The sequence below is a fragment of the Zingiber officinale genome, chromosome 1A (assembly GCF_018446385.1).
Source record: "Zingiber officinale cultivar Zhangliang chromosome 1A, Zo_v1.1, whole genome shotgun sequence".
NCBI lineage: Eukaryota > Viridiplantae > Streptophyta > Magnoliopsida > Zingiberales > Zingiberaceae > Zingiber > Zingiber officinale.
In genome coordinates, this window is record NC_055987.1 from 170,399,039 (window position 1) to 170,421,937 (window position 22,899).

The following is a 22,899-nucleotide window of genomic DNA, read 5'->3' on the forward strand; positions in this document are numbered from 1 at the left end:
CAAATAAAGTCAATGTTGAGTTAAATCTTAGGAGTGAATGAGAAGTCCAAGTAGAACCAAATACTTAGTAGGTTGGTGAAATGACATAGAAGGATTAGGTGGTGGGATTAGGCAAAGTAAAGACTTGGTTGTGCATTAGATAATAGACATTCTAGCGGGGTTACACAGTGGAAGCTCTAGTTGGGAAAGTAGATAATAGAAGTCCTAGTTGAGAACTAAATAATGGAAGTTCTAATGAGGCTGGCGACGGAAGATTTGGTTGGAAATTAGGCAAATCTAGTTAGAAATTAAATTAAATCCAAGATAGATTAGTTAGGAGCTGAACATTTGGTAAAGAGAAAAGTCTTGAAATGTGAACCTAATAGGTTAAGTAAATCCAATACTAGATTTTACATGTTTTACTTGTTATGCTTTTTGTTTTATAAAAATAACAAGTGGACGAACGTTCAGGCCGGATTAGTTGGGAAGTGATTTAGGTCGTCGGACTCATGTTTCAATTGATCAAAAGATATTTCAGTGGACCAAAAGTTATTCCAGTTGACTAAAAGTGTAAGGTTCCACTAGTATCACATGTTTAAATTTGGAATTTAAACTTCTATGTATTTTAGGACGAAGATAATTTAGCGATAATAAATAATAATAAAATAAAATATAAAATAATAACCGTTCATTAAAGAATCATGAGTTCGCAGAAATTTTTAGGGAATAAATTCAATTAATCTAAGATTGGACTTTAATTACTCACAGTATATAAGCCTGAATCTAATTCCCATTCATTTCCCCATCCCCTACTTCCCGATTTCCTCTTCTCCTCTCCTCTCTGCCGCACAACTCAAACCCTTCACCGTGCTCGAACCTCGGCCGGCCGGTGTCGCCACGCCCGAGATCTCCTCGGTGAACATCGCCACAGGTCGTGGGTTACTGTGACTATCCTTCACCGCCAGCGCGTCATCCCGTGGGCTAAAACTCCTATCAACGGCACAAAAAGGATAAAGGCAAGTAGTTCCTTCTAGTAGATATGAATGGGTGTGGTTCTGGTATGGTTGCGAGATAAATCGGGGGCTATTACTGTTAGGGCACCGCGGTTTATATCTTATATCTCGTTTCCTCTTATTTCTGCTGCAAAATTGGGTGAGGTGTTTCGGTTTTGATGGTTTCATGACTTCCTTGTAATGGGATTTGTTTTCATTGAATCGGTTTTGGGTGTTGCAGGCGTGGTGTTGTTGATTCCTAGATTGCCACTGTGAAGTTCCCTTACATTGCTTGCTAGTCGGGTTTTGGTAGGTAGAGATTCGGATTGGTTGAGATATCTTTTTCCGCAAACTTGCTGTGAATTGAGGATTATAGCTTTCTAAATCGCGTGGAATTTGAGATTTGATTGTGAAGTTTTCTGGTCTTCGGAATGGTTTCAGTTTGCTGAATCGAACAAGATTTGATGCTTGGGTTGTGAGGTGTTTTGTTTTTGTGTTGGTTTCAGCAGGCTGGGCAAGTTGGAGTTGTTTGCTCTGGTTGAACGTTTCTTTGATTTAGTTTGGCATAGATTTAATAGAATCGAAACTTGTGATGCTTAAGTAATTGCTTTTTCTTTATGTACTTAAGTTGTTCAGATTTATTATGCATTGCTTGCAATTCCAACTAGATCATTTCCTAAATGATAGTATACGAACAGTGTATAAATCTTTTACGTGTTGAGATATGTTTAAATCATATTTTCTCTAAATAGTTAACTAGATGAATATGTGCATGAGTGGTAACAGGATGGATGGATGAGCTCTGGGAGGGTCTTTCCAACCATGAAAGATAAAGAAATATAAATGGCTATGGATAAATGATTCATGTTCTTCTGAGAGATACCTCTCAATGGGTCGTGAATAAGGACTGAAAAAATGTGTGCTCTTGTAAAGGTTGCCACAATTGCATCATGTTATTTCCCATTATATTATGTTGATGTTCAGTTGTGATTTGCTATATGTTACTATGTGGAAATCTGTTATGAAATTGCCTCTTTAACTTTTCCAGTATGCCAGGTTGATGTTCGGATTCTGTTTTATGAAATTGCCACTTGTAATCTTACAATTTGCCATGTTGAGATTCAGTTGTAGACTGCTTCTTTCATAATATGTTGAAGTTATGTCTCATGAATTGCCTCATATGATTTCTCCAATATGCTATGTTATTTTTCTGTTGTGAAAATTGCAACTTGTTTACTATGTGGAGATTCTGCTCTTCATATTTTTAACATGTTAAGTTCTTGTATGTTATGTTGAAGTTTTATTTTTATGCGTGACCATATTTGATGCTATCCGTACATAACTCTACTTAGTCTTGCTCAAATGGACTCGAAGTGGGCACCTTGTATGTTATGTTGAAGTTTTATTTTTATGCATGACCATATTTGATGCTATCCCTACATAACTCTACTTAGTCTTGCTCAAATGGACTTGAAGTAGGCACAGACTCCGTATTCCCAAACTGATTTTGTTTTGCTACTCCTAACTCTATATCTACTCGTGGAATTTACTTGCTGAGCCATTGTCTCACAACATAAATGATGCAGGTGGGGATAATGGCACCAAGAATGTTGTGTAGGGGTCGAGGAGGTGGAGTAACTGAGGAGATGAGATGAAATGCATATCATATTGTCCGGAAAATTCTAGAGCACGTTATACCCTTCAGTCTTTCGATTTGTCATGTATGAGTTGAAGAAGAATGGTTGATTGTTTCCTTGGCATGAGTTCATAATTTTGTTTACTTGTATTTGGATATATTCGGAATTGAGGTAAATGCAGTTGCAAGTTTTCCTTCTTCAATAGTATTATGGGTATTTCCAGTTGTGGTGTCACGAGTAAGGAGTATAGGCCGTTTCAAAAAGTTTGGTCGACCAAAAGTCAATGTGATCACTGATCAGGCTTGCACAAGTTGGTCCACGGATAAGTTTTGACTGACCTCTAGGCGATCGGAGGGTGTTCCAGTTGATTGAAATGTCAAAACTTATCCTGAAGAGGATCAAATTTCTAGCTAAGTCAATGGAGGTTCAGTCAACTAGAAGAGTGTTGATCAAGCTCTATAAAAGCGAGTCAAGGCAGCATCTTTCAGTAACACCTGTAAACAAGATCCTTCATTTCGTGTTCCGAAAAAGAGCTCGAGTCCTACTTGTATGACTCGAGAAGTACTAAGAGTGTCACGACACTTAAGGCTTCAGATCAAGATCGATGAGTTGGTTTGTTTGTTTTTATTTCTATTATTACTATTTTATTTGGGCCTTGCAAATTTTGCAAGCGGTTTTCAGGCTTTGAAAGATTTCCGGACAGGAGAAAAAACACTAGTGCTCAAGTTGAGATAGTCTTTGATGTAGCACCCCAGGGTGTGTCTTTTCTTATATTGTTCCTTAAGTTATTATTTCTTATACACTAGTAACAACCCTGATAGAAAAGAAATGACGAAAAACATTATTGTTATTCGATCCTACACCATCTCCAGACAACAATCCCTTCTTCTGGATCAGGATCGCAGCATCTCTTTCATCCGCAACTTCGTTTGATAGGTTGATCTGCAGTCTTCATAGTTGAATGGTTGTAATAGATGTAGCCTCTCATGCGTAAGATTTCATGCACTTAGTTTTAATTGATTGATGCCTGGATTTTGTTTGATGAAATATATCTCATCTTTCTGTTGTCTTGGTTAATGCAGTTTAGTTAGTGTTGAATTGCTTATTATGTCATTGCAAAAGGTGAAATCCATCGTCTTGGATCCTCCCATGATTGCTCTACGCCATTGGAAGAGAGTATATCGAGTATTGAATAAGTCCCCATGTGGGAGGGTATTTTTCACAGGCTTCACCGGGATTCGACTCTTGCTTAATGTTATAAATCTATCACATGGTTACTGGCTTGGCTATGCCCCGGGCATGAATTGCCCTATCAATCCTGAGATTATTATACATCATTCCATTCCTTGAGAGATAATCTCAGTTGCCCTATACTACACTAGTTAGGGGTTCAATATTAATTTGAATTGCCCTCCATATTACACATACGAGTGTTATTAGTTCTCTTCTAGATATACAATTTAATGACTTTAAATAAAATGTATAAAGTTTTTATAAGCCTAAATAAAGACCATCTATTACATAAATCTCCTGCTAGTGTGAGATATTGGAGAAGGGTTGAACCATATTGAATTTATTTACACAACCTTATGTTATATTTTGTAAGAGACTATTTTCACAACTTGAACCCGTATTCAAGATCATATGACAATAGTTTTATCATTGCATCAAGACTCTCCTTCTTATATAAGCCTAAATAACCTTGGAAAATGCCCCCACGAGGGTGCCCAATTGGTTAGAGGATAATAGATTTGTTATAATAGATCGATTCCTGATGAGTGTATATCCTCGGATAAAAACTCTTCCCACCCATAATCACTTGACAATCGACTATAAATTGATCTCACAATTTACTTTCCTTCACATAACATAAGGATGAGCGAGAGACGTCTGAGAGGACTGTAATTATCTTTTTTGCTACAACTAAATAACCTTTGAAAAATTTACATTTCTATAAAATGAAAATACTGTGCAAATAAACCATAAACCCTAGATAGTATCTCATGTTAGAGATTTCATGTATGAGAAAACCTACATATCAAAAGCATTTGCAAATGGTCTTTCGAAAATCTCAATTGCGTGCCGCAAGCAGTCTTATCTCCCAACTTTATTAGCTCTCGAAGTTCACTGATATAATTTTTTTTTCTTTTGCATCAAAAAAGTGAAGGTACCATCTTAACGGTCCCTCCAAGATGATTTCCCGTATTCTTTAAAAAAAAAGAAATTACAGAATATATTTATCCTAATACAATAATTTTTTACATGAAAAAAATCAAATATCTATCGTGATTTTTTTGCATGCACTTAAATTAACATGGAGGCCTATTATATCAAATATTTATACCGGTATATATATATATTTTTCTTACTTCCTTGGGACAGCGGTAAATATTGGTCTAAACTTTTCTATCAAGCCACACCATCTTAGGTGACGTTTGAGCTTGAATATTACTTCGGATGGAACATTTCAGAGAAAATGCGAAAGAATGATTTTAAGAATATTTCTTAATTTTCTATTTTTTTTTTAAAATGAAATTAAGATAATTTTGTTCGCTGGTTTCCCTCCTTTTTTCTCCCCCAGTTCCGAGAGAATTTCCAGTCCTCAACCCTAACCTAACCTTCCCCCTATGGATTCGAAGGAAGAGAGAGAGAGGGAGCTTCCCAGTGCCGGTGAGCTCGACGAGGAGACAATCGCGCGAAAGAAGTCTCGCCGGGTGAGCTTCGCCGATATCACAGCCGTCCATGTCTTCGATAGAGACGAGGACTACGAAACCCCTCCAGAATCGACACAGGGATCCTCCAAAGGTGGAGCAGACAAGGAGACAGCAGGCCTCTCTGACAGGGGTGATTCGAGTGGGTCCCTGCACGTGGAGGACGGAGAACAAAATGGCGATGACGACGAGGAAGAGGAGGGAGATCAAGAGCTGTTTGTGAGGGACATGGATTCTTCATCGCCTGGAAGTGCCGTTGGGTCCATGACCTCTAATGATGGTAATGTCTCAGGCCATTGCCGTAAGGTTTTGTTTTCCACTTTCTTTCTTCAGCAAACAGCCGAATCCAAGATGTATTTCATCTCGTTGGGAGAAATGATTTATAGGTAGATGGTTTCCTGAATGGATTAAACAAAAAGACGACAATACATATGAAGCTGTAGAAAGAGGAGTACTCTTGCTAGCTAGAAACCATAACGAAATGGTAAAATCTCACTAGGTAGGAGTGCTTCAATTCTATCAATCTTCTAGCGTCCGTGGATTGTAATCGAAGACTAATTGATTTTAAAGGCACCGCATGCACCATGTACAGACAATTGACAGTTTTATTTACCTGTCTTTGTTTTACAGCCGGTAGCAATCATCCTGTTCTGGTAGTAGATAGGAGAAAGTAGGCCAGCCGTTAGTGAGTAAAATTGCTCAGCTAAACATAATGTGGAAGTTGTAGTGAGTGAAGAGGCGAACTACTGCCTGCAGTTCTGAGAAATATGGGGTGCGAATGGAATTCTTGATGATGCTTTGTCTTGTAAATATGCTTTTGTTGAGTTCCATTTAAACATAGAATTCCGTAGAAGAGTCTCAAACTCAATGATACATAAGGTACCTTTGTCATAATTTAACATCAAAATCTTTTGATGGTGTATGCTAGCCAACCAGTCATTTTCTAGTGTGACATGAACTTGGACGATTTTTGATAAAGATTGTATGCCAGATGAGTAGCACAGAGCATCAGGTTTGTGGCTACTCTCTGGAGACCGGTTGACTGGTGTAGTTTCACTGGGACATTGACAGAGGATAACTGATATGCCACAATTCTAGCTATAGGAGTGCCCCACTTTTACTATCTCGTTAAGGAAGATAGGATTAAATGTCTAACCTTTTCTTGAATTTAGACAAAGAGGCAGCATTTGGATTTTGGAATAATGATTTCCTGTGAAAATAGTTGCTCAACCTCAATAGGTTTCCAACATATATTATGGCTTGATATTTATTTCCATCATCAACTTCCTAGATCAGAAAGATTGTGTCTGTTGGTATTTGGATTCACAATCCTCTATTTTACATTTTCAATTAGCGTTCTTGATTCAAGGGTAATGTAGGAAAAGACAATAGATATGAAATTTTAATGAAACTGGTCAAAATGGACCTATGAGTTAATGAAATCTTAAATCAAGTATTGTTGCCAACAAGAGAACCAGTTAAGCCATACTACATATGATAGGAGAAGAATTGCTGTAGGATTAGAAAATTAGCGGCCTCACATCACATCATCAACAAATAGTTGGTAAAGCAGGGCTCATATGACATGTTGGAGAGTGGATATGGTGAGCGGGTTAGGTAAATGGTGCAGTCCAAGTGGGCTAACTTTGTAATATGTATGATCCCTATGAACGTCTCTGCATTGAAGATCACATTTCTGGTGAATATAGATTATCCTTGTGTTTAACAAATGTGATTTGGCTCTATTTCTTGACAAGACTAGGAGTTCAATAACTCTACGATGCAACAAATACAACTTGAAGCATCATGATGCTACATAAACACACAACATTATAGTCACATGATGCATCCCTTATGCCATCCTCTTCAATCTACACTTCGTCTTTGAGCTTGGAGCTTGACTACTGTTAGGTGAATATGAATGAATAATGTTGATGATGTTGCGAACCATACATGTATTTTCCATCTAGTCTTTATTGTCACTTTGAATTCCCTCACTAAACTTGGAGGATTTGCAGTATGTATTTGCAAAAACCTTGTGCTCTTCATGGATTAATTATTAAACTGATAGTCATGTAAATTTTATAAATGCATATTAAAAATTATGTGGATTTAGCTAACCAAGTATTAAGAGGAAATAAAGTCAAAATATGTCTCAAGGACAATTGGGAAAAGGAAAATATGAATTGGTTTACCTATTAAAGTGGTGATAATTAGGCTACACTAGGCAAGACAAAGGACCAACTTCTCTATCAAGCGGGTGAACACACTGCTGAAGTCGATCATCTTATCAACCAATAATGATTCTGATGGTCGTCTCCTTTTCATTAGTATCCATTTTCCAATTGATTCTTGTGATCTCCCTCTTTATATAGGAGTATTTGTAACCTTAATTCAATGCCATCATGTTACATGGAATCATGTACAAAACCCTCATGCTCTCTCAATTCTCCTAACAAATACCAAAAATACTCAACCAAGTTACACTATAGTTCTCATGTTGTGACGTTGTGACACTATAATTATAAAAAAAGGTAGCCCGGTGCACGAAGCTCTCACCATGCGGAGTCCCGGGGAAGGATCCATTGTACGTAGCCTTACCCTACTTTTTGCAAGAGGCTGTTTCCAGTATTCGAACCCGTGACCTTTTGGTCACATGACAACAACTTTACCGTTGCGCCAAGGCTCCCCTTCTGACACTATAATTATCTTTGACTAAATTTTCTTGTTCTTTAGAGGAAGACCTTACAAACCTAAATACTTGATAGAATTCATTATAGGAATTTAGCTCAAGATTAAAGGAAGTTGCTGTATCCATTTGTTGCAGTTGGGAAATTAATTGAGTTAATCCCTAGGTAGTCTTGTCTAACTTTGTATGCTATCTTATTGGCATTTTCCACATGCAACCCTATGGTTTGGTATATTCACCAACATCATCTTTACTGTTTACAACTTGTTCCTTGATACATCCCTTAAGCTAGTTTACCAGTTCAAAGATATCATAAAACCTTAGTTTCTTATATATGTATTCAATCATAGGTCCTCTGATAATGTAGATTGGAAGAAAAATTCATGAGAACTTGGTTATCATAATATAATTTATTGGTCCTCTTAGAGCATTACTAATTAGCTTACATGTAGCTGGAGTCATGGGAACTATGTATTCATCCTTTTCTCTCAATTTTTCCATAACCATCTACTCCTACTCTTTCACTACATTCTCATATTGTCCTCAAGAGAATATAATTATTTGCTGAGATTGTTTGCTAATAGAGGATACCATGTTCAAGTTTGCATTAGTATATCTACAATTTATAGATGATCCCAATTACAACATAAAAGTTCTTGGAGTATTTTTGACACATTGCAAGATTCTTCCTAATAATCATAACATGAGGCTTGAAGGAATTGACTTATCACATTTATATAGAATGAGAAAATCGCTAACATTGATACCATGCCGAAATGATAAAAGGTTGAGGGTTGTATTGGGGTTAGACAATCATCGTTAGAATTATTCCATCAACAATCTAGAGTTGCTTAAATTGAATATAATTAGTTCCCTGTACATGATATGAACAAGGAATTTAACCCAAATATTTTGCTAAAATCTTAAATGACATAAGAAATTCCTTAAGAAAATTAGATTCACCCTAAATAATGCTTATCTTATTTATATGAATAAGATATAATGTAAACTCAAAATAGATTCTTTTAAATAGTATTCAAGTCTTCAAGCTTGATATAATCACAAGTTAAAACTTCACTTGCTTGACACTTATCTTCAATTCATTAGCTCAAACTTAGTATTGTGGAATGGCCTACAATACACCTACAAATCCAAGATTAGGTTGTTAGTTTGAATTAATTTGAAATTGTTATTAAGCATGAAAATGAGGTGATCATTATAATCATAATGGAAGAACCAAGATTGTCTAACAATAAAGGATGTTTTTTTTTTGTTAAATTAAAGAATAACATGTGTTGGAAATTGAAAATTGTATTAACTCAAAACTTATTCATTGGATCCTAATCATTTTTATAGATTGACGATATTACTTATTCTTTGTAATATAATAGGCTTTTCTAATACAACTCCTACTTATCCCAATAAAAATTCTAACAAAAGAAAAAAACTAAAACACTTTTATAAACTAGCTACGCTATCATATCCCATAATTTATGGTAGTTACTGAATCACATTCATAATTTATGAAATATTTTCAGCCTAATTTGTAGGGATATACGTAGCTACAAAATCATGTGTTTCCACTCTCTTTATGGAGTTGACGAATACATATTTACCATTCCTAGCATCAATACAATACTTTACAACACTGAGCTACTTAACTCTTTAGTAAATATATGTGAAAATTGTCCATGTGTAGATTCATAAGTAGTACAAATCAACTCCTTTTTAATTTCTTTTTGATGAAATGTATTTTTTTTGGATTGCTAGAGGAGGGTGAATAGCTTTTTCTGCAACATTAATATTATAAAAGAGTAATGCCAAGGTTTAAAATCTCGACTCATGCCGAGTTTTCGGTCCTCGACCGGAACAATACAATTTCGGTATTATATCATGTCATGCTGATATAGTTTCGATATGTCTTTAAATTTTAAATATAAATGTATATTAATTTTATTAATATTTGATTATTAAATATGCTTTATATTTTGAGATGTTGAATTTATATTTCAATATTATCTCATAAGATAATGGCTATTAAATTTTTATAAAAATTATTTTAAAAAATAAGTAATTATCAAAATTCAAAACTAAATTTAAAATTATAAAATCATTTGAAACACTAAAAATAATTATAAAATAATTTGAAGTTATTTTTAAATGTATTTTTAAAATTTTAATTTAAAAATTATTTAAAATATTTAAGAATTATATATTTTTTAAAATTTTAGATTATTTTAAATTTATATTTAATTTTAAACATTTTAAATTATTTTATAAAGTATTTATTACTTTTTAAAATTATTTTAAAATTTTGAAATAATTTTTAATATTTTATAACTATTATTAATAATAGTTTATTTATATAAAATACATATTTTAAAAATAAAAAATTAATTAAACCAAAAAATAAAATAAATTGCCGTTGCGGTGACGAGATCGTTGCGACACTATGACCCCGGGGAGTGTTTTAGGAATATATAAATTTTATTAGAATTTTTTAGTATTTTAAATAATTTTTTATATATTTTAATGGAATAATTCGATTAGAATTTTAAGAAATATGTTTGGCTATCTATTTAAGTTGGAGGTTGATTGGATCCATTAAAAATAATAATAACATAGTTAAAATATAAATAAATATATAAAATTTATTATATATAAAAAAAACTTAAGTTCATTTTATTAGGGTTTAATTAAGTCTCTTTGGATTATCCCTATTAGTTAGGAGTTGATTGAGACAATAAACTTAAGTTCATTTTTTTAATTTCAATTTTAGTTAAAAAAACCTTTGACAACGCGACCTCCGGTGCGGCCGCGGGGTCATGACGAGCCTTCTGTGGCGACCACGGGGGTCGTATGATGCCTACGAGGCTGCTGCTGGGCCTAGTGCTAGGTCGTGCACGTCGGCGGGCGGAACGAAATGTTTCGGCCGTTTCGACCCGCTCAACATGATATTTCAATCCTTGAGTAATACACAACAAAATAAAACAAAGAACATGAATCAGAAATGCAAACTAGTACACATCAAGATTTACGTGATTTACAAACCCTAGGTTGCTATGCCCACAATCTATGCGCACAGAGTCTACTATTTTTCTTCTCTTCAATGAAGCATGGGAGGCAAACATAAGGATTAAAAGTAAGAATAAATGGAACATTAAAGGCTCTTAAGGATATAGGCGTATTTTCACTTCTTGGATTTATTCTTTCGTAGCCTTGCCCTTTTTTGTAGCCTTCAAGTCTAATCTTGCCGTTTGTTAATCTTGCAACCATCAACCGACTAACTGTCACCCATCTTTGACTAATTGTGCCGTTGGAACTTCCATCTTTGACTTTATTTGAATTGGTTGTTGTAGTATAAATTGGTTGGATTGAACCATGACTCATCAGTGCTCACTTGATTTTCAAGATTCCTAAAATGATCTTTAACAAAAGTAGTTCATGTAGAATCGAAAAGTGCGATAGAAGGGGGATGAATATCACTCGTCGAAAAATCTTTCTTTTTATGAAAACATGCGGAATAAAAAATTAAGTCTACACATTCGGTTTACTTGCTTCGTAGTCCAATGACTATTACTCTAAGGCTTATGATCGTTCACCACTTCTGAGTGGACAATACACTAAAGTTTTCCTCTCCAAAAACTTTCGGAGAAGGAGCAAAACTCGTACAGAATATGAGGTGAATAGCGACAAGCTACTATCACCTTAAATGAATGCAAGCAATATAGAATATACCCACAATCGAAGAAGTAGAAGATGAGCGTAGATTGTTGGAGAGCCTTTCGGTGTCGTAGTAACAACACTTGCACGTTCTAAGCAGGAAGAGTATGAGAAGATGAAAGAATTGATTGTGTAGTCTCGGACCTCGAGACTTCATTTATAACTTTTTTATTGGTCGACCAACCTTCAAAATTTTTTGACTTCGCGTCCAAATTCACGGTCTGCCCAAATCGTATCTTCAGCGAAATCGGCCCTGATTGGGACTTGTTCTGTCAACTTAACACCAAGAGCTTCCTTTTGTTGCTCTATCCGATCTGATTTGATCTTTTCTTACCAAATATGTTTGGTCGATCGATCACATGTTCGGTCGACTGGACTTTGTTATTTCCGTCCTCATGTGATTCAATCTTATCTAATCTCTGGTTACCAAATATGATCAGAATCATACTATCGGTCGCCTGAACAAATATTTCCTTCTTCGACTCAATTCGAATCTGATATAATCTTTTCACCGGTGATCGGTCTGAACCACTTTGTTTGGTTGACCGAACATTTTGATCAACCCGAACTTTATTTTTATGCAAAACAAAGTTAGCGCAATATAATAATAATGATCCTGCAAAATAGAGTTAGAACTAGATAAATATGCATGCATTAATATGACAATTAGGACTGTCTGATCTTGGCTTAGAAACTTTCATTGATTTCTTCAGTCAGATCACCGCCTAAGGTTTGTCCAACCAGGATACGATCTCACCACTCCACTCTAGGAGCTTATCTCAATTTATCCACCAAACATCTGATCCTTTAGATCTGTTTAGACTTCTCTGGTCCGTTTAGTGTCTGATTAACTTAATTGACTAAGACTTTTTTGCAATGCTGATTTGGCACAATAGATATAAAATCGTAAAGTAAAGCAGTGTTAGCAACATTCATGATTCACTGGTTCGGTTGACCGAAAACCATTAGGTCACACTTATTTGGAGTTTACTCCTCCAAGACTTCTTATCTACCTAACCTTTAGTTAGGGGACTTCTCACCATTGTCAAGCCTTAGTCATCTTGACCACTTGGACTTGCTAGTCGCTCAACAGACTACTTGCCATTGCCAAACCTTCAGTCGCCTTGACCACTTGGATTTGCTAGTCACTCGGTAGACTACTCATCACTGCCAAACCTTCAGTCGCCTTGACCACTTGGATTTGTTAGTCACTCGGTAGACTACTCACCACTATCTAACCTTCAGTTAGAACTTTCCTAACCTCTCGTTGGGACTTCTCCTTGGCTAGGTCAACCTTGACCAAACTCCATTAAACATATTGACAAACAAATATCAAAACTCTAGAGGTTGATTGCACTAACAGTTGAGACACAATAAAGTCTCATTAGGCCAGTCTCATTAGGCCACCCTACTTCGTCTTCAAGTCTCTCAAGACGATCTTTAATAAAAATAGTTCATACACACCTTGAGCCCATTGCTTGGAATTATTCCTATGCATTAGATCGTGCTACCACATGTTTCTGCTTCTTCACATTAGAAGGTTACTATTAAGAAAGTCAATCATCAACCTAGTATAATTAACATCTTGTATGCTTCTAGCATCAAATTTTCATATCTTTTAAAATGAATACCCCTTCCTTTCCTTACCTCGTGTTTCTTTGAAATACTGTAATGCTACTTGGTGAGCTACTTGCAAATGAGTTTCTTTTAGGTTATGCATGAATGACTAATCACACTAATCACGTATGTATGTTCAGTCATAAATAAGTTTTTTTGTCCGATGTTGATACATTTCCATATCTCCTGCAACATCTTCTTTTGCCATTACAAGTCTGGGATTTGGGTCTATTAAAGTATTTGCTGGCTTGCATGCTATCTTTTCTTTTTCTTTTAAGTTAGGAGATAAAAATGCTTGCTTAGAGTGAGCCACTTCAATTCCATGAAAATATTTCAGCCTCTAATATTTTTATTTCAAACTCTTTCGCTAAAATGCTGTTAGAAGTTATTCTGCTTATCATTATTATACTGTCAACATAGGCTAAGAGCATTGTGACTCCTCCTGAAGAATACTATTTAATAAACAATGTGTGATCCACTTGGCTTTGTCTGTACCCATGACAATTATGACTCACAAATCTACCAAATCATGCTCTTGGTGATTGCTTATGTTTTTTTTTTCCAATTTACAATATGAGCATCTAAATTATGTTCATATCCAAGTGTGATCTCCATATAAATTTCTTCTTCTAATTTTCCACAAAAAATATATTCTTGACATAAAATTGTTGTAATTCCCAACTATAATGAGCTACCAATGACAGTAGAATTATAACAAGATTCATTTTTGAAGTTAGAACAAAAGTTTCTTGATATCCAATCCCAATAGTTTGAGTATAGCCCTTTTCTACTAACTTGGCCATATAGTTTCTCTATTAATCCATCCACTCGCTCTATAAACACATTTACATCCTACAACTCTCTTTCCTACTAGCAATTTCACAACTTTCATGTTTTGTCCTTCATCAATGTCTCAATTTCTTTGTTCATAGATTGTTTTCATTTCTCATTGGATAATGCATCCGATAAGGTGGCGGTATGTATATAAGGTACCAAGAAGGCTATGTGTTGCTAATTTTTTGTCATGTCTCGGGGGTGCAATTCCCGGTACTCTACTTGGTGACAATATAATAAAAGAGAACCTAGGAACTATCTAAATAGAATAATCAAGAAATTCATCAACTTTATGTATCATATATCTCATATTTTTCACAGACAATAAACTATACAGGTAAGACGACATATGAAATAAAACTTAAATACAATGACACAAAAATAAAACAAACTAGGAAGCAACTCTAGGTACAAGCTGAAATCAACTATAATATCAAAAGTATGTCTGTGCCTAACTACCTACAAAACTGGAGGCCAAGGGGAGCAGATAGTATCTTATTTAAGAGGTCAAAGGAGCATAATTTATTATTACAACTTTTGATTCTTCTTTAAGTTTCAAATAATATGCATAAATGTATATTTATGATCAATTAACATTTGTATGTTGGAATTAGAATTTATCTTTATATGTTATCATCAATTAAGATAAATTTTCAAATCTTTTTATGTAATCAACAGGTATTCACGTCATCCATGGTATAATATCAACATGAGTAAATATCATAAACTATGTGAGTATCAACATGCATATCAATGGTCTAAAACTAATAACTAAGAAGTAAATAACTGAGTCAATATTATAATAATGTCATAAGTTATCTAACATATGAGCTAAAAGCCCTCATTGATGGACTACTACAATAAAACGCCATTGCACAAATAAATACTGATCGCAGACTATATCTCGCCACCACGACTCATGTGTGCCTGATATAAGGTTAGACTTAGAATTTTCACTTTTAGCATTTCATTTTCTCTATTTATCAAAAAAAAAAAGGCATCCCGGTGCACGAAACTCCCTCCATGCGGGGTCCCGGGGAAAGATCCATTGTACGCAGCCTTATCCTGCTTTTTGCAAGAGGTTGTTTCCAAGATTTGAACCCGTGACCTTTTGGTCATATGGCAATTTCTCTATTTATCACAATTGTTAAATTCTAAATTTATATTTTATCGGTGAACGACCAACCTAAGTTAACCTTTTCACATGCATCATGTTAATTCATTTAAGTATCATCAATAAGGTAGTAAGAGTTATATAATAGAGAGCTCCAAGTATCAATCATATGAAGTATCAACAATATGGAAGGTCAAGCAACATAAAGATAGGTATCAACGGAATAGCAATTTAGAGTATCCATTTTAATTTTTAAAACAACCTTCTCCGTCTTAATCCCCATATGAAACCCACATATGAATAGGAAATAACAACAATTATTTACCCTTCTACGATTTAATTATTTTAAACCCTCATTTCACTTTAAAATATCATTTGAATCCTCTTTCTAAAACAGTTATACAAACATATACATGTAATCAATTTCTCTATTTATTCATGCACAAGGATAATTATTTGAGCGTCAAAGGATAGATGTACCCACTTTATGTACAGCAAAAGCTTCAAGTGTAAGCATATCACCGTGTTCCACTCAAACTCACATCTACAAACATATGACAATACCTTAAATGCTCAAAATGATATCCAATAAGAATAATAACATCAAATCTGAACATTATCTATGATTCAAAATCGAAGGATCATTTTTAATCTTGCTTCCTCGTACTATTTAGCATTCCTACATCAGTCCTCCATTCTGATCTAAATAACCATTCCAACTATAAATCGTAGAAACAAATCAAAATATATCTTCTAAGAGTTGTTGTGGTTGTTGGAAAATGGCAACAATTAGGGCTGCGTTCCCCTTTGTGCTGGCAGCCTTGGCTAGCTCCAGTGAGCTCCGGTGGCTGCTTTCGAGATTCAAAGACAGCAAGGGCAGTAAGAGAGAAGAGAAGGAGGGAAAATGGAGAGGCTACTGCTCTTGTTGCGGAAAGAAAGCCTTAGAAGAGGAAGAGAAGGGCTGCAGCCGTTGCCTCTGTTAGAGAGGAAGAAGAAGAGGAGAGGGAGCTGCTGCTGTGCTTGTTGCCGTTGGAGGAGAGAAGATGAAGAAGAGAAGAAGGAATAGGGAAGAAGAAAAGAGAGGGGGGGTGGGGGAATGGGGGTGCGTATGGCAGATATGGCGGTGACAGTGTTTTTTTTTTTTTTCAATTCAATACTTTAACATTTTTTTTCAAAGATAGGAAGTTCACAAGCGGATATAAAAGTTGTTTTGTGCATGCTCTAGTTCCTTTTCTCATTCTTAGCATCTAGGTTGGATTCTTGGACTTGCATTAGTTCAGGGATAGTCTTCTTCTTCTTTGATTACACCTTGTCAAGTCTCATATTCTCAATGATAGAGTTGACATTTTCATGCATAGATACAAATTCAAATATAGATTTTGATACAAATTTAGCCACAGGATTTAGCATAAAATCATGTTCGAATTTAAATATTGTAGGTATTATAGGTTGAGCAAGAAAGGTCAACTAAGAAATCTTGGTTCCTATTTTCTAATATGGGATTCTCCTAAAAAGCTAAGGTCTGGTGAAATAAAACACTTGTCTATTGAAAGTAACATCCATCAACATATAGGACTTTTTTGATAGAAGATAATAACACTGGTACCCTTTCCAAGTTGAGGAATAATTGATGTTAGTAGAACTTGTCCGTTTCTTAACCATGTCCAATCATGCTTTTTGAATCCAGGCTACGCCAATGAACAACTAGTTGAAACCTTGTTAACATTATCAATAAGAGATCTTAGCCTCTTTACATTTTATGATTGTGCTACGATAGTTGTTTCTAGAAGTTCTAACAATTTTTATAAGTAAAAACTTGTACAAAAAGTTAATGAGAAATTGAAAAAAAATTGATAATGAAGGTCGAGAATAGTCTAATAGTGAAGACTAAAGAAAGGAATCTAGCTATAAAGGCTAAAATCAACAACAAAGGCCAAGCAACAAAAATACACCACTAATTGTTGGTGCAAGGAGTATTACATGATCGAACTTTAGTTTTGATATTGGCAAAGGGTCCAAAGATTAAGTCTTATTGTTGTACTGATAACGTTGAATAAGTGTGTAGAAAAGTTCTAAGTGATCTTAGGCAAGAAGAAAGTCCTGGTGGACACTAGGCAAAGGGAAATCCCTAGTTGCGGCTAGGCAAGGAAATCCTAGTCCAAGAGATTGGGTGGAAGTCTTAGCAGGTTGAGTGAGTCGAGGACAGTACGTGGAATTCCTGGAGGTCATGGACACCCGACAGAAGACGATGGGTCGGGGATTGGACGTTTAGCGGAAAGTCCTGAAGTCTCGGATGCTGAGCAAAAGTCCAAACGGTCGGGAGGACGGGTTTGACATCAGGTAAACTCTCCTGAGGGGAGTAGGTAAGGACGCGTTTCCCATTGAGGGAACAGTAAGCGTCGATTCGACCTAGGTCGTTAAAATTCAAAAGTTAGAATCAGATAGTCCCGAGATTATCAAATTCATTTAAAATGATATATTTTGCTTGTTGTGCTAACTCTGTGGTGCAAGAATCAAAGCTAGAAGATTAACTAAAAAATGGGCATCCGGCTAGGCCGCAGCTGAGGTAATGCTCACTGATTGGCCAGCACATGTTACAGTGTAGGCACTTGGACGAGTCCAGGCATTCGGAGGTGGATAAAGTTCATCGGATGGATGTTCGCTGAGGTGACGCCACGTCAGCCTTGTGGGGGCGCCCGAGACCGGTCCAAGTACTTGGAGAGGGCTATAAAAAGAGGGTTTGACCAACACCTCAAGATCATCATTCTAAACAATTTCTCTACTTGTGTGCTCTCCGGAATCCACTCTACGACGCCGAAACGCTACTTTGACGACAACGCGCAAGTCTTAAACTTTTAAGTCGTCGATATAATTGTTTTTCATTTGAACTATTAGTAGATTGTCCAATGAATGCGATTGTCAATCGTGGACCTTGGAGTAGGAGTCACTATAGACTCCGAACCAAGTCAGCGTTTGTTTTCTTTTGCTTTTATCTTTATTCCACTGTGTTATTTTGATAAGTTTTTATGAAAATGTGAAAAAGCCACGAGTGTTATTTACACCCCGCCCCCCTCGCACTTTCGATCCAATACTAATGATGAGGACTAGAGAATAAAATCTAGTTATGAAAGTTGCTAAAAGGAAATAGGGAAAAATCAATAAGAAAGTTGAGCTACAAAGGTAAATTGCCAATGATGAAAACTAGAGAAAGGAATCGTGCCATGTAGGCTAGTAAAAGGGGTGAAAGTGGAGATGACAATAGATGTGGAGAGGATGTGATGAAGAAAGTGATATGCGATGATGAGGAGAGAATGGAATCACAATAAAAAGTGGTAATAAAATAAAGCTATATGGAACTAAATCAAGCATTGAAGTGTAGACAATTCGTGGATACGAGCAGTAGTGAAGCTTGAGGATGATAGGATATTGGAAAATGAAAGGATAATTAGTATTGAAATTGAATCACTTAGTTTTATCTCTAATAAAAAGGGCAACCCAGGGATGCGGGATCCTGAGAAATGGTTTATTGTACGCAGTCCTACCCTAATTTGCAAGAAATTGTCTCCAAAACTTGAACCCGTGACATCTAGGTCACACGAAAGCAACTTTACCGTTGCACCGAGACTTCCCTTCTAGTTTCATCTCTCATATTGTGTTAAAAATGAAATTTATATTAACTTAAAAACTTATCCAATGCATGAGATCCTAAGCCCTTTTTATAGATTGACTACACGACTTATTTTTTGTAAATAACAAAGTTTTTATAATAAACTCCTAAATTATTCAAATACAATTTCTAATAAAAACTAAACAACCTTAATCTTCTACTAAAACTAGCTATGCTATTATATCGCATAATTTACGGCATCATGAACCATGATTTATGGAATATTTTCAGCTTCATTTTTAGGAGTATACATAATTACAAAAGCATTGTTTCCCACATCATTATTGGATATTTTATCTAAAGTAAATTTTTGAAATGAGTAGTTGCCTCTTTATTAGAATGATGAAACTGGAGGAGATTTCCCAACATCTCATGAGCAATAGAGATATCACTAGCGTACGGATCCCATGCGTGTGGCTTCTCTTCTATTAATATAACAATATCATGCCATAGGAGATCCAATAATTGAGCATTGATTCACTTCCATACAACTCTATTTGGCTCATGAACATTGGCAACTCACTTGATGAGATGCTCCAATTGCCTTGGATCATGAGCTAAATTTTGACTACTGCAGCTCATACAGTTATTCTTGTTATGTTTCTCAATAGTGATAATCATAGAGCAATAAAAACTTTGAATGGCTAGGGGTGAAGGGACGGTAAGTAGCTTATGGCATTGTGACAATAGAAATTCTAAGAAGCTGCAATGCCAAATAAAGAAATCCGATATGCAAACAGCAAATTTGATTCGTCTGCTCGGATAAAGCAAAGGACAATAATGGATGGTCTTCTTTAGATAAATTCAAGCACTAGATGCAAATGAATTGAGATGAAGCTCTGGTAGAGCAACTGACGATACAAAAGAAGAGTAACAAATGATTTGGCTTTGTATTCCTCCAATGATGATGTGATGAAGGATCATAATAGGTTTCATGCTAGTGTTGTGATTAAGGGTGTTGTGCGACGTGGAACAAGAAGGAGGCTTTGCAATAAGAAGTATGCCAGTGCTAAGATCGACATAGATGAAGGTACTTGTGTGATAATGAGGTGCAACAAAAGAGCGAGCCAGAACTAAACACGAATGGTCGATGAAGAGGGATGGGAACGACAATATTCTCATTTTGATAACATATTTTAATTGGGAAAATATTATAGTTAATCCCTACATAATCCTCTCTACATCTATCTATATGCCTTTTATATGTACAACCACTTGTCTTGTATATTAACATAATTTTTTAAGGCTTTTCAACATATACTCGTTTAGCAAAGAAGGATGGTATCAAACAACTAATATAAGAAAACTACTAGGCAAATAAGCATGAATGCTGAACTTAACCATGAAAAATCAACAATTTTACATTTTAAAATTTTCTAATATGTAATCCTCTGAATTTAGGTTCTGAACATAGCAATCATGCAATAAAAGCAACAAAATAAGCAAGATTGCAAGATATTATATGGAAACTAGGAAAGAAGGAATGAGAAAGAGGTACAAGCAAGGAAAGTTTGAATTCTCAAGCCATATCAGAGATTTGGTGTTTAACTAGAACAATATGATTTTGGAATTGTACTACAGTAGCAATTCATGGTGCTTGTGTCAAACTAGAGGTGGAATGACGGAGGAGATAAAGAAGAATAAAAAATAAGTCAACTACATCCCTGAGGGCAAAGTTTAATAAGAGTTTCAATCCTAGTGCAAATGGTATGTTTTAGACATTGTGTTGTGTTGTCATTCAACACGCCTTGACATACATCTAAGCATGATATGATAAATTGAGGTACACTTTATTCCTCCAATAATTATTCATTTAGTTAATTTACATTAAAATAAGATTATAACAATTAGATAGTCATGTAAATTAAATTTGTAGTCTATGTTTAAACAATTGCTAATGGATGCCGAGATAAATTTATATGGTTTTTGCTTATTCAATTCTATTTCACTTAAAAATTTTATTTTTAACAAGAATATGCCAATTAATAATCAGATAAAAAATGATTTTATTTGTTTTTCTTACTTCAATGTATGTCAAGATGAATTTTGTTATACTCTTATAATTTTCTTCAATTCAGTATGATTATTTATAAGAATTAGATAATTGATCGAATTGTAAATCTAGAAAGGCAAGGTGAAACAAAAAATTACTTAAATTTATATGGACGTGTGTCATAATGTATTGAGGCATGTTGAATGTTGGTATGATACAATATTCATTTGTAATGATTAACATAGAAGAGATTATCTATACCAATATGAGATTTTAACTTTTGTGAAAATGATATGAGATTTCTAACCGTAAATGGACGCGCTTTTACATTTTTTTAAAAGATAAAGGATGTGAAATATTCCCAAATAGCCATTAAGTTCAAGTTTAAGCAAGAAGAAAATGTATGAATGATGGTGCTAATTAAGATTTCAAATCTTGAGCCAAGCTGAGGTTTTGGTTCTCAGCTGGATTATGATGTGCCACCCATGCTGAGTGCCAATAGTCAAGCTGTTTTGAACACCAAAAGAGAAGGGAAAAAAGAGAGGTGGATAAGTGGAAACTATCAAAACATTAAGCAGAAGCAAGAATTAATGGATTGAGGTTAGAAGGAAGCTTGGGCAGTCAGGCATACTTAGCGTTGCTTGCAGAGAAGAAAATTAAACCCTCATTACCTCACTTTAGTGTTGCAGGAACTAGGAATAGTCATGGAAAAGTTGCATCTTTGTAAGAGACACAATCTTAGATGCACCTTTAGTTAAAGTAGCATAAATTGTTGCGAGGCCTTTGATTCCCTTTTTATTCTGTTTCATCTTGTGAAGAGTCACAGAACCCTTTGATGTATTAGGGGAAGCCTTTAGCGGCATTATGAAAACTCATGTTCTCCTTACTTTTTCTCGTATCATGTCATCGTGTTTGGAAGAGTCGTGAAGGCCTTGCTTTAGATTGTGGAAGCTCAATGACGACATCATGAAAATCTTAGAAGTACGAGAAACATCTGTAGGACCCTTGGTGGTCGGCTAGAGGGGGGGGGTGAATAGCCTTGCAAAATAAAACAAACATTCCTCGACTTTTGCAGCTTAATTAAACTAACACTTGCATAAACAAAATAAAAGACTAAAAAAAAGTAAACTAAGAGTAGAGGCACGAAGGGGTTACTTGGTTACAACTGGGGAGGTTGTTAATCCAAGGAAGTTGAAAGCTCAGTAAACAGTCTCCTTCAGGCGGAGAAGCCTTTTACAGTGTTGATGGGTCACAAACAAATAGTAGAATAAACTAAAAGCATTTACAAGTGTTGTTTTGAACCATTGGGACTAGGGCTGTATTTATAGTCCTGGTTGGGGTGCTTGGAAGGGGTTCCAGACGCCTGGGAGGGGATAAATTTTTATCCCCGTCGCAAGGGAATACGCCACGTCGCGTTTCGGATAATTTTCTGCTTCGGGCTCCCGGAAGGGTTCCGGGCGCCCCGGAAAGTTCTAGGCGCCTCAGACCAGCTCGGGGCGCCCCGGATCGAAAAATCAGCTTTTGTTGATTTTTCGGTCTCAGTCTTCCGCTCCGTTTCCGCTTGTCTTGGTCCAGATCTTCCACTCCGGCTCCGCTCGCATTGATCCGAGTCTTTCGCTCCGGCTTCGCTCGCTTGGGCGATCTCGGCCATCCGGAATAGGGCTCACTCGAACCTAACTTCCGACATTCTCGAGCAATCTTCCGCTCCGACTTCTCGTCCCTCGGAAACGTCGTGCGCCTCATTCTCGTCCGCTTGCGTACTCTTCTGCAACACCTTGTCCCTCAGACGCACCGAGTCCGTCGGCTCTCTTTCGTGCCGTCCTTCTCACTAGTTGCGTCTTTCGCTCGAGTTCCTGTGCTTTTAAGTTCCTGCACACTTAGACACAGGGGTTAAATACCAACAGGACCTGACCTGACTTGGTTGATCACATTAAAACCACCTT

General features: G+C 35.8%; 1 protein-coding gene and 1 long non-coding RNA gene across 2 annotated transcripts in view; both read left to right on the forward strand.

Moving 5' to 3' along the window:
• Positions 1-1,757: 1,757 nt before the first annotated feature.
• On the forward strand, positions 1,758-2,810 carry LOC122038395. The gene is made up of 2 exons (XR_006127862.1): positions 1,758-1,904; positions 2,558-2,810. It is a non-coding gene; the product is annotated as an uncharacterized LOC122038395 (long non-coding RNA).
• Positions 2,811-5,169: 2,359 nt separating this feature from the next.
• Positions 5,170-22,899, forward strand: part of LOC122038396 — a 42,925-nt gene continuing 25,195 nt past the window's right edge. Inside the window, exon 1 of the mRNA XM_042598126.1 lies at positions 5,170-5,599. Coding sequence (XP_042454060.1) covers positions 5,236-5,599 — 364 coding nt within the window. The 5' untranslated portion in view covers positions 5,170-5,235. The remainder of the gene's footprint in view (positions 5,600-22,899) is intronic.